Source organism: Berkeleyomyces rouxiae (genome assembly GCF_048999995.1).
Source record: "Berkeleyomyces rouxiae strain 22BRR77 chromosome Unknown BrBRR77_ptg000010l, whole genome shotgun sequence".
NCBI classification, from domain to species: domain Eukaryota; kingdom Fungi; phylum Ascomycota; class Sordariomycetes; order Microascales; family Ceratocystidaceae; genus Berkeleyomyces; species Berkeleyomyces rouxiae.
This window is the reverse complement of record NW_027396500.1, coordinates 1-12729: the sequence shown is the minus strand read 5'-3', so window position 1 is coordinate 12729 and position 12729 is coordinate 1. Positions and strand designations below refer to the sequence as shown.

Here is a 12729-nt window from a genome sequence, read left to right as displayed (position 1 = left end):
TCTAGATCGCAGAACGCCATCTCTGAGATCCATCTTTTTTTTTCGTCGTTTTCGGCTAACTTGAGTTCCCGTCTTCTTATCGGGATGCGCTGGAGCCCTTTCTTTCTCACCAAAGTCTCGTTGAACGCCGATGTTACAAGGCATCCACTGTCAAATAAAGCATCACAGTAAAAGGAATTGTTAATAAATGCTTCAATTAGGAACGGAGTGGAGTGTAAATCTTTAAATACATCGAGCGGAACATCGCAATTGTTGGGGCTCTTCTTCTTATGACCCTGGGGGCGACTTTTCCCAGAGTCTACTCTTTTTCCTCGTCGTCGGAAAGGTCATCGGCCACATCATCCATCGATTCGGGGGCTTGTTGGATTGTCGTGCGGTTCACTCTTGCGGGCGCACGGGCCGGGGCAAACTTGGGGCATTCGAAGGATCGGTGGCCCTTGGCAAGACAGCGGAAACAAGCGTTGCTGGATCTAGCGGTTTCTATCTCCGCCGGGGTTCTCCAAGGGGCGCGGGACTTTCGGGGGCGTTGTCCATAGTTGTTCGAGGCGCGGCCTTGGAGGGCGTTGACACCTGTCATCATGGTGTCTCCGTCGTTGTCGATTCGCGTCTGCTGATTTGCGACACTTGGGGTCACCACTTCGGCGAACCTTGCTCCACCTCTAGTTTTCGCGTACCACGTCGAGGTCTTGGACGTGTCCTTCGACCGGTATCCTGGCAACGCTTCCACTCGGCCAGCCACCATCTTCACCTTCTCAACCCAACGCGGGTAATCATCGTTGGGGAGGTTTTTTGCCGTGAGGTGTACCTGTAACGTTTGGTTGATAGCGGAATTCAGGTACATGATCTTCACACGGTCTGGCCAATCTAAACCTCCACAAAGGCCAACTTGATGCTCGAAATCCTGCAAGAACGATATAAAACTCTGATGGTTTCCCATCTGCATGGTCAAAAGCTTTTGACCCGCCTTCTGAATAGCCTCCTTGTCTTCGAATTGGTCATGGATATGGCCAAGGTAGGCGTCCCAATCCCAACCATGAGTGGCTCCGTCAGTGAACCACTGTTCAACTCTGGCCTGTTGCTCTGTGGGAATGGCCATGAAAACACTTAGGCAAATTGCCTGGGAGGAGCCAACGACTTGTGATTCGATCTGAGCTCGGGCCTTCAACTGTTTGAAGAATCGCGGGAACGACGCTGTCTTTCCGTCCCACTCCGGCCATTTTGCGTTGTACCGATGGTCGATCATCGGGGCGAAGGGGCCCGGGGTACGTACTGGCGCCGGGGTAGGGGCTACCGGGGCAGGTGCAGGTGCCGGGGGGGCGGTTGCCTGTAACAGGACTTGGCTTCGTAGCAACATCTGGATCACTCTTAGTTGCTCCGGGGTGAACACCTCCAATCCTGGGGTGTCTGAACTCTGCTGTGGGGGCGCCTCGGCTTGTTGCCGGGAGGGGCCAGGCTGGTCAAGCGCAAGTCCAGCCAGAACATCTTCCATCTTGTCGTTACTCATTCTGGCTCGACGGCGTATAGGGGACGCGTTGTCTTCGGATGCGGACCAGAATGAGGGCGAGGGTGGCTGTACGGGGCTTGTACTGCGGGGGCTTGATGTGATGCCGTACTTCATTCGTCAAGTATGGCACGGTAGGAGGGTGATGAAGTTTCCTCACAAACTTCTAAGAAACAATAGGGGGTGATGAAGTTTCCTCACAAACTTCTAAGAAACAATAGGGGGCAATGAAGTTTCCTCACAAACTTCTAAGAAACAATAGGGGGCAATGAAGTTTCCTCACAAACTTCTAAGAAACAATAAAGGATCAAAAGATAATATGTGAGCGGTTCACTAAGTACAAGAGAGTCTTGCAGTTATGACCAGAATGCTGTTTATTATCTTTTGATGGAGAGAAAAAGGTAGAAGAAAGACTAAACTAAACAGCGGATTTGGGTCTACTATATAGACATTTTTGTGCTTACAAATGCAAGTTCCCGATCGGCTCAATATCCCTCCGTGAGCTCCTTATGTCCGAGTTTTCGGCGATAACTCGAGGTTAACTCCGATCCCGTCGGAATCCCTCAGTTTCCCTCGGAACACTTCGGACCTTTTTGCATCCTGCCGGATTAGGCGAATCCTACCCACGGACCTCAAGTCCGACCCGGTCCGAGCTCTCCGAAGCCTCCGAAGAGTTGCCGAAGTTCATCCGAAACCTTGTCCAAATTCGGTGAAACGACCTGCATTCGAAAGCACTGGATCAGCTCTGTCTGATCCAACCACGGGTTCTCAACCCGTAACAGCTACTGTCCCTTCTCCCTCCACTTCTACCCGGGCTCCCTCGACGGCCCCTGCGCCTGATGCGTCAAAAAACTAGAAGGGCTACCGACCCATTCCCCTCTGGTCCTGGCTAGCCCTGACGCTGCTGATGAGGGTCTCTTGAGAATCAGCACTTGTTCTCTTGATAATGCTATCGATTATGGTAACTCTCCCCCTCTGGTTATTCCTGTGACAGTGAATAATTCCATTGAGGCCTACGCTATGGTGGATTCGGGATCAACAACTTGTTTTGTGGATTCTGAATTTATAGCAAGGCATCAGATTCCTACTGTTCTCAAGGCCAGAGCCGAGTCGCTCCATGTTGTTGATGGTAGTGAAACTGCTGCGGGTAAAGTGACCCACCAAGTTCCTTTGTCCCTCTCTTTTCCTAATTATTCAGAAACTTTGGTTTTTCAAATCACGAAGCTTGGGGGCTACCACATCATCCTGGGGAAATGCTGGCTCGACGCCCATAACCCGGAAATTTCTTGGCCTTCCAATACGCTCAAGATATCGGTTACTTCTACCGCCGATGGCAATGCTGTGGCAGCTTCTGATTCTTCTTCTTCTTCTTCTTCTGTTTCGACTGCTTCTACTGATTCTGGCGCTTCGTTTGATTTTTCTTATACAAAAAACGACAAAAATATTGCTTCTACCGCTGGCAGTCAGATTGAGGGATCTGCTCCTGCTTCAGCCACTTCACCCCTTCCTTCTTTTATTGCACAATCGTCAGCTGTGTCTTGTTCCTGTGTGACGGTGTCGTCTCAGGCTTTGCATCGCTTTGCCAAAGCTGAGAAACTACAGATTTATCGTGTCACCGCTCAGGAAGTCCTGGATTATCTCAATCAGGAGGACCTAACTCCGGAACAAGAGCATGCACGGCTCCTTGAACGCATCCCGAAGAAATACCATGACCTACTTCCTCTGTTCTCTCGAGAAGGTGCTGATCAACTACCACCTCACCGGGACATTGATCATGCGATTAACTTCGTTCCCGATGCGAAATACCCCAAGGCCCCGCTGTACGATATGACTCCACTCGAGTTGCAGGCTGTCAAAAAATATCTAGATGGCATGCTTGCTAAAGGCTTTATTTCCTCTTCCTCTTCGCCGCTGGCTTCCCCGATTCTTTTTGCTAGGAAGCCAGGCAGTTTACGATTCTGTGTTGATTTCCGAGCCGTCAATGATATCACCATCAAAGACGTAACTCCTCTGCCTCGGATCAATGAATCACTGCGCACGGCGGCTACGGGAAACATTTTTACAAAGCTGGATCTGAGAGCCGCGTACCACTTGATTCGCATCAAGAAAGGTGATGAATACAAGACAGCTTTCAGAACTCGATATGGCATTTTTGAGTACAATGTGATGCCGTTTGGGCTCACCAATGCTCCTGCCACGTGTCAGAAATATGTCAGCGAGGTCTTGTCGGAGTATTTGGACATATTCTGTGTCTGTTACTTGGATGATATCCTGGTGTTCTCTCTGAACCAAGAGGAACATGATGTTCATGTGCGCAAAGTCCTGCTAAAATTAGCGCAGGCCAGTCTGTTTGTCAAGGGTGAAAAATGCGAATTCGACAAGACTGAAACTACCTTTGTTGGCTTTGTTATTTCAGCCGATGCTCTGAAGATGGACCCCGCTAAAGTTGCGGCTGTCCGTGAGTGGGAGGCTCCCCGAACTGTTAAGGGAGTCCAGTCCTTTTTGGGTTTTGCCAATTTCTATAGGAGGTTCATCCGTGACTTCTCTAGAATCTGCACACCTCTCTTCGAGTTGACTAAAAAGACGCAATCTTTTGTCTGGTCCTCTGAATGTGAGGCAGCATTTCACACCCTGAAGGACCTTTTCTGCTCTGAACCTATCCTCAAGCACTTTGATTACCTGTTGGACACTGTTATTGAAACAGACGCGTCTGACCGTGTAATATCTGCCGTCATGTCTCAATACCACCCGACTGACAAGGGGCTTCTACTACACCCCGTGGCCTATTTCTCTCAAAAAATGAATCCTGCCCAGTGTAACTACGGCGTAGGTGACAAGGAGTTGTTAGCCATTGTGGAGTCTCTAAAGTCGTGGCGATTCATGGTTGAAAGTCTGGAAAAACCTGTTCTGGTATTGACGGACCATCGGAATTTAGCCGTTCTTAAGCAAATTCCGGCCATGAACAGACGGCAAGCGAGGTGGGCTATGGAACTGAGCGAGTACCGTTATGTCATCACTTATAGGCCTGGCTCTGTTACGGGTCGTGGACCCGATGTTGGATCATCTTTGGGCTGATCCATGTTGACCCACTTTTTGTGTGATTTGAAGTTGGGTCCACTTTCGGGTTAGGGTTTGTGGACCCACTTTTAGTCGACCAGGGTGCGACCCACTTTTTGTGTCACAGGGGTCGGGACCCACTTTTATGTGCACGGGTGTTGCTCCACTTTTATTGTACAGGGGTCATAGGGCTGGTTGCCCTGGTGGGGCGCACACAACTGGATTGTCGAACGCCTATAAAGCAGAGCCAGTTCCCCCATCTTTAGTTTGGATTTTCTTCTTCCTTTTCTTTCTTTTCTTCCCTATGTTAAAGATAATAAACAGCATTGGACCTAACTATGAGTTTTCTCCGTACTTAGACAACCCGTCACATATTATCTTTAACATCCATTTTTTTTATCTTAGAAGCTTGTGAGGAAGCTTCACTACCCCTTGTTGTCTTAGAAGCTTGTGAGGAAGCTTCACTACCCCTTGTTGTCTTAGAAGCTTGTTAGGAAGCTTCATGACCCCTTGTTGTCTTAGAAGCTTGTGAGGAAGCTTCATTACCCCTTATGTTCTCTTAGAAGCCTGCCGTGAGATAGCATACTTTAACGATGAACGACAAAACAGAAGATGTTCTGTCCGGGCTACCCCGCGACTCCCAACAGGAGCAGCCCACCAATACCCCAGGATTAGAAGTATTTACGCCTCAGCAACTCGCAATAGTCCAGATGATACTACAGAACCACGCGAAACTACAAGCCCCGGCTCCTCCCGCGCCTGCACTTGCCCTACCACCTTCACAACCGATGATTAACCACCGCTACAACGCACCGTGGCCAGAGTGGGATGGAAAGCTTTTGTCCTTCCCCAGATATTTTAAACAGTTGAAGGTCCGCGCGCAAATCGCAGCTCACGTCATCGGGTCTTCCCAAGCAATTTGTCTCAGCATTTTCATGAGTATTCACGCTGAGCAACAAGCGAGAGTAGAACAATGGTTCACCGATGGCGCCATACACAATTGGGATTGGAAGAGTTTTCTTCAGCACATCAACGACCAGTTTGAAGACAAGGACGCGATCCAGAAGGCAGGCCAGAAGCTCTGCGCTATACAGATGGGAAGTCACCAGAGTTTTGTGTCTTTCCTACAAGATTTCGAGCACCAAGTTGGCTTATGTGGAGGTTTGGACTGGCCCGACCGCGTTAAGATTTTACACCTGAACTCCGCCATAAACTCGACACTTCAGGTATACCTCACAGTCAAAAACCTCCCCAACGACGACTACCCAAGATGGGTTGAGAAAGTAAAGAGAGTAGCGGGACGAGTGGAAGCGCTACCAGGATATAGTTCCAAGGACCCGTCGAAGACTTTGACGTGGTACAGCCAGACGAAAGCAGAAACAATGTCCGCCAAAGTTGTAACCCCGAGCGTCGTGGACCAGCAACCGCACCCCGACAATGATGAAGAACACGTGACAATGAGTGTCAACGCCTTCCACACGCCGCTCCCGAGCAATGAATGCCAACGCACCCGTCCCGTCAAACCCCGTGCACCTTGGAGATCTGCAGATGAAAAAGAGAAAGCAAAGTCTGGCAACGCCTGTTTCCGTTGCCTTGCCACGGGCCACCGGTCTCTTGACTGCCCGAAGTTTGCCCCGAGTCGTCGACCAGCGAGAATGAACCATGCAATGATTCCAGAAGTTTCAGAGCCGATGGACGAGATTATCGAGAGTGTTCCACACGATGCGGACACAAGAGTAGACCCAGACGAATTTCGGCCCCTGAGTTTAAAGAAGAGAAGACGCAAGAAGAAAACCGGCACCAACATCGTCCATGCTGATGCAGTCAACCACATGCATTCCACACCGTTTTTGATCGAGACTTTCGTCAACAACTTCTTTTATTGTGACGCACTGCTCGACACTGGATGCTTGGTAACATCAGCATTTGACGAAGGTTTAGTCAAGCGACGGGGTCTCCAGCGTATCCCCGTGAAGAGAAGAGAGCTACTACTTGCAGAAAACGACACGAAGAAGAGATGGATTTCAGAAATTGCAGTGTGCGACATTGATATCGACGGTCGCAAAGAGAGAGTCTACGGTTACGTGATACCGAATTTAGCCTACGACATGATCCTGGGAAAGCCCTGGATGGAGAAGAACGACGTCGTGTACTCCGCGAAAGAGCGAATGATTACCTTCAAGGATCAAGGAGACCGACTTATTGTCCGAGAGAAAGGCTGGCGTGAAGCGCACGCTGGCGCCCCCAAAGCAAGCATGGTGATGGCAGCAGTTTTTGCCGCAGAGATTCGACGAGGAAGGAAGAGCAAACAGAAGCTACAAGTGTTTTCGGCCTCCATTCAAGACATCAACAAGGCCCTCGAAGTGAAAGCCCGCCTCACAAGAGAACAGATTTCCGAGAGACTCCCGCAGGAACTCAAGCATTTAGCACCGATTTTCCTAGACGATGGCGAAGGAGATTTACCGCCCAACCGACCAGGCATCGACCACGCTATAAAGATGAAGAAAGACGAACAAGGACGAGACAAAGAGGTCCCATGGGGCCCCCTGTACAACATGTCGAGAGATGAATTATTGGTTCTGCGCAAGACGCTAGCAGACCACTTAGACAAGGGATGGATTCGCGCTAGCAGCTCCCCCGGAGGCGCCCCTGTCCTGTTTGTTCGGAAACCCGGAGGCGGTCTGCGATTCTGCGTGGACTATCGAGCACTGAACGACATAACCGAGAAAGATCGTTACCCGCTGCCGCTAATCAGTGAAACTCTGAGAGCGCTAGCCAAGGCACGCTATTTTACCAAGGTCGATGTCCGCGCCGCGTTTCACAAGATACGAATCACAGAAGGCGACGAATGGAAAACCGCTTTCCGGACCAGGTTCGGCCTATACGAGTGGCTAGTTACGCCCTTTGGACTATCCGGAGCACCCGCCACGTTTCAACGATACATCAACAGCACGCTCCGCGACTATTTGGACGACTTTTGTTCCGCGTACCTTGACGATGTACTAATTTACACCGACGGAAGTCACAAGGACCACATGAGAAAAGTGAACCTTGTGTTGGAGAGATTGGGCGATGCTGGTCTACGTTTAGACCTGAACAAGTGCGAGTTTGCAGTGACCGAGACGAAGTACCTGGGCTTTATCATCCAGGCCGGAGAGGGGATAAAAGTTGATCCCGCTAAAGTGGCTGCAATCCGCGAGTGGCAGCCTCCGACGAATGTGAAAAGCGTCCGCAGTTTTCTTGGCTTTGCGAATTTTTACCGCCAATTTATCCCGTTATTCAGCGAAGTTGCAGCGCCGCTAGTTCGACTTACGAAGAAAGAAGAGCCGTGGAAGTGGAGCAAGACAGAAAATCAAGCCTTTGAGAAGCTGAAGAACGACTTCATGAGAGCCCCCGTGCTAGCAATGTGGGATGAAGAACGGCCTACAATAGTAGAGTGCGACTGCTCAGGATGGGCACTGGGAGGTACGCTGTCGCAGGTCGACGAGACTGGAAGCCTCCGCCCCGTTGCATTTTTCTCGAAGAAGCTGAGCCCCGCCGAAGTCAACTACGAGATCCATGATAAAGAGTTGTTGGCTGTCATAAAGTGTCTTGAAGAATGGAGAGGCGAACTAAAGAGTCTTGGAGTGTCATGAATAGCCATTCTTGCCATTGCCATTGCATAGGGTTATGCCTGGCACCTTACCCCGCTTCCGTTGTGTCACGCTAATGTTCCAAGGACGTATGATGATACGGTTATACCACTTGGTGGTCTGTGTAACCTTGAGGTGTCACTCCGGTTTATCTACTCGGGTGTGGCCGGCTTGCACACTATAGATCATCGCTATTAGGTAACTCGGTACTCTGCAGTTGATGCAGCTTATTCTGAGTTGACTGCTATTCTCGTTCCTTTTGTGTCAACAGCGTTTGAGCGTGGGGCCCACACCTGTTAGGCCGATATCGCTGTAACGCGACATATCGTTGCCTGGGTGTCTTGAGGGATTTTCAGTTCTGCTGCTGCCGTGTTGGTTTATCTCGTGAACTAACATCCGGTTTGATAGTAGCGTCTGGTAACGTTGAGTTACGTATGTCCCCACTTTCGGTTATCTGTGATTTGGTTCTAGCTTGGGAAGATCTCTGTTGTCAGAATCTGCAACGCCTTAAATAGCGTTGCCTTCTGCCCTGTGTGATCAGGTTAACTCTTGCTCCCCAAGCTTAACAATCACATACACCCCTTTTGCCATTCTTCTTTGTATACTAGTTTATAGTATCACTTCTTCGATAGTACCTTCTTCTTTAGTACTATATCTTTAATTATCACTTGTTTCTTGATAGCCTTCATTGCATCAGTACCTTCTGTCGTCTTCGTTACCTCAGTGTTCCTGTGATTGTTTATTCCCTTCCGTGTGTTATAAGATCAATTAGTTGAGTGTGCCTCTTTACCTCAAACCGACCATACGACCTAGAGAGTTCTATCCTCTCCTCCCGGCCGTATATCCGCGCAGGCCTGACTGTCCACCTCTGGAACCTATCATTGTCCTGAGTCGTTGGCTTTCTAGAACCCTAATGGTTTCCTTGGGCCCTATCCGTAATATTTTGTTAAGCTTCATTTAAAGACTCACACATTCTTCCAACTCTTTGTTATTCTTTAGCACACCTTATTCTTCTTTTCGTTCCGGCTCTCGACTACGGCCGATATCCCGTCTTCCTATGATCATACTAGCGCTGCTGTTGTTACACAACCTTCTTCGTCCGCTAGTCATAACTCGGCTCTTTCTGGTTCTTAGTTGATTCCATTTCTCAATCTACTTCTCTTCTTCTGTGGACAGTCAGTTGATGGCACTGTCTCTGTCCCAGCTCCTTTAATTTCGTTGAAGCACTTTGTTCCTCTAGGCTAATGTCGTCTCAAGCTTTGCGTTCCACTGCAAGCAATGAGAACCGGCGGGCTCACCGCACTACCGCTGAGCAGGTTCTCGATCCTGTTGATCAGGATGACCTACGGCTAGAACAAGTGCACAAGCGATATCCCGAATGCAGTTCGGACAGTTATTATGATTTGCGTCCGGTGTTCTTGCGGGATGGTGTACCTTCAACCACCTCTTGTCAAGACGCAGGTCATGCTGTTAATCTTGTCTCGACTGCCGAACATATCAATACTCTTCCGTCTGATGATGCACATCTAAATTTGCAACTTGTCAAGCAAAACCTGGATGGCATGCTCACACGTGGCTTCATTGCCCCTACTTCTTCAGTGTTGGCTTCTCCGATTCTTTGTCCTCGGGAACCAGGCAGTGTACGATCTTCTGTTGATTTACGGGCGGTCAACTACCTTATTTTATAAGCTGTTCATTTGGTCCCGCATCAACCAGTCGTTACAACTTGCCACATCTGAACGGGGGTTTCCAGAAAGCCATGTCTACCAGCTATGCACCTTTTGGCTTGCAGCAATGATGTTGCCAACTCCCAGATTACTTTGAGTTACAACATGGTACCTGAGTGTATAAAGTGTTGTTGTTGAGTTTACTCACACACCTGCCATTGTGCCAAAGCATGTTATTGAGTTCTTGTGGGATTTCTTGGACAGTTTATGTCTGTTTTTAGACCTCTGTGTCTGTATTTCTTGCCTAATTGTTTTGACTCCTGTTGGGTCTATTTATATGATATCAGCAGCTAGTGTCTGTTCTTTGCTGAGCTCGTTGGTTCTACGAACAGCTCGTGTCTGTTCTTTGGGTTGACACCTCTTAATGCCTCTTCCTTGTGACACCGTGTGTCCATCGGCGACTGCTTTTTTTGTGTCTCTTCTTTGACCACTATGGTGCTTGCGTTTGACCCCTGCTGGGTTATAATTGCCGACAGCTCGTGTCTGTCCGGGTATTGATAGTTTATATCTACTCGCTTTGCTGACAGCCCGTGTCTGTCTGGGTATTGACAGTTGCTGTCTACTCGCTTTGTTAACAGCTCGCTTCTGTCCCACTTCTTGACAGTTATGTCTAGTCTTCGTGCCACAGTTGTGTCTAATGCGTTAGGCCACTGTTCGGACTATTTTCTTTCGGCTGTTGTTGTGTCTACTTACGACCACTATACGTCTACTTCTTGTGACATGTTCTGTGTCCTCTACTTTGGACAGCTCTCTTGCCTGTTACTTTCTTCGACTCTGTTACGTCTACTTGCGACTACTCTATGTCTCCTTTCTGCGACCTCTTTGTGTCTTCACTTGGGCCTACTCTCTGCCTCTCTCTTTTGGACAATATCTTGTTGTTTTTCTTCTCGTTAAAAGAAACACGATGTCCCTCTTCGAAGTCCTGCCTATGGTGGTGCAGGCCAGTCTTGTATCTTGTGCTGAAATACTGCCAAGTTTGACAAGCTGACTTTACCAATTTCTTGTTTTCCCCTTTCACCAATACTCTTTACGGATCCTGCACGTCTTTGTTTCCATGCTGTCTGTTGTCATATACCAATTACCCGATCGATGATGAGTCCCCATTACACATGTTAGTCTATTCTCCCACAACCGGAATCGTGTTCGTTTACATCCATCGAACCATGTCCCAGGGGGTTCTTAGCTATTGTGGAGGCGATTATGTCGCGGCGATTGATGATTGTGCCAACTGAGTAGCCACTCTGGTGTACACTTGTTACCAGAACTTGGTAGTTCTCAGGGGACCTTCTGCATCTTGCAGGCAACAGATTTATGGGCTATGGAACTGAGCGATTGTTGTTTGTTATAACCTACAGGCCTGGCTCTTACTTCTATGACCAATGCCATAACTAGGGAGGACAACAAGGTTGAAAAACCTTTGCCTTTGCGGGTACTGAGCTGCGTTCTCAACTTATTCCCACTTAAGATCCTTGGTGCTGCCCCTCGGTTGATGAGGTTGCCTTTCGTTATTCCCATTCTTTTTTACCTTCCTCTTGTCTGTGGACACGAGGCCCTTACGAAGTTGTCGTTGCACTTCAAGGCCTTGTTTTATGTTGATCAGATGTACAAGCTTTCATGCTAGGGATTCCGTTGATCCCCTATACGTCACGATGTTGTTGGTGCATCGAGATCTACAATTCTTGCCTGCGGAGTCATGCTGTGTCTAGACCCGTATGGTTGGCTTATTCCTTCTGTTCCGATTCTGCAAAGCCCGGTGGACTTCCGTGTCCCTAGATGCCCGGCTTCCTTTTGCGAATTCTCCGACTTGATTCTAGTCTAGGATGTGGCGATCTTAGTACTGCTGTGGAAATCAGTCATTTAAAAGGAGCATACTGTCATGAATAGCCATTCTTGCCATTGCCATTGCATAGGGTTATGCCTGGCACCTTACCCCGCTTCCGTTGTGTCACGCTAATGTTCCAAGGACGTATGATGATACGGTTATACCACTTGGTGGTCTGTGTAACCTTGAGGTGTCACTCCGGTTTATCTACTCGGGTGTGGCCGGCTTGCACACTATAGATCATCGCTATTAGGTAACTCGGTACTCTGCAGTTGATGCAGCTTATTCTGAGTTGACTGCTATTCTCGTTCCTTTTGTGTCAACAGCGTTTGAGCGTGGGGCCCACACCTGTTAGGCCGATATCGCTGTAACGCGACATATCGTTGCCTGGGTGTCTTGAGGGATTTTCAGTTCTGCTGCTGCCGTGTTGGTTTATCTCGTGAACTAACATCCGGTTTGATAGTAGCGTCTGGTAACGTTGAGTTACGTATGTCCCCACTTTCGGTTATCTGTGATTTGGTTCTAGCTTGGGAAGATCTCTGTTGTCAGAATCTGCAACGCCTTAAATAGCGTTGCCTTCTGCCCTGTGTGATCAGGTTAACTCTTGCTCCCCAAGCTTAACAATCACATACACCCCTTTTGCCATTCTTCTTTGTATACTAGTTTATAGTATCACTTCTTCGATAGTACCTTCTTCTTTAGTACTATATCTTTAATTATCACTTGTTTCTTGATAGCCTTCATTGCATCAGTACCTTCTGTCGTCTTCGTTACCTCAGTGTTCCTGTGATTGTTTATTCCCTTCCGTGTGTTATAAGATCAATTAGTTGAGTGTGCCTCTTTACCTCAAACCGACCATACGACCTAGAGAGTTCTATCCTCTCCTCCCGGCCGTATATCCGCGCAGGCCTGACTGTCCACCTCTGGAACCTATCATTGTCCTGAGTCGTTGGCTTTCTAGAACCCTAATGGTTTCCTTGGGCCCTATCC

General features: G+C 48.7%; 3 protein-coding genes across 3 annotated transcripts; 2 read left to right on the top strand and 1 right to left on the bottom strand.

The window, feature by feature from the left end:
- Positions 1-298: 298 nt before the first annotated feature.
- On the bottom strand, positions 299-1618 carry BROUX77_007050 (uncharacterized protein; the record flags this gene model as incomplete). The annotated part of the gene is made up of 1 exon (XM_073752103.1): positions 299-1618. The coding sequence occupies one exon, from the start codon at positions 1616-1618 to the stop codon at positions 299-301; it is 1320 nt and encodes a 439-aa protein (XP_073602711.1).
- Positions 1619-1967: 349 nt separating this feature from the next.
- On the top strand, positions 1968-4576 carry BROUX77_007049 (uncharacterized protein; the record flags this gene model as incomplete). The annotated part of the gene is made up of 3 exons (XM_073752102.1): positions 1968-1999; positions 2114-2344; positions 2395-4576. The coding sequence occupies 3 exons, from the start codon at positions 1968-1970 to the stop codon at positions 4574-4576; spliced, it is 2445 nt and encodes an 814-aa protein (XP_073602710.1).
- Positions 4577-5151: 575 nt separating this feature from the next.
- On the top strand, positions 5152-8193 carry BROUX77_007048 (uncharacterized protein; the record flags this gene model as incomplete). The annotated part of the gene is made up of 2 exons (XM_073752101.1): positions 5152-7430; positions 7509-8193. The coding sequence occupies 2 exons, from the start codon at positions 5152-5154 to the stop codon at positions 8191-8193; spliced, it is 2964 nt and encodes a 987-aa protein (XP_073602709.1).
- Between the last annotated feature and the right edge of the window lie 4536 nt (positions 8194-12729).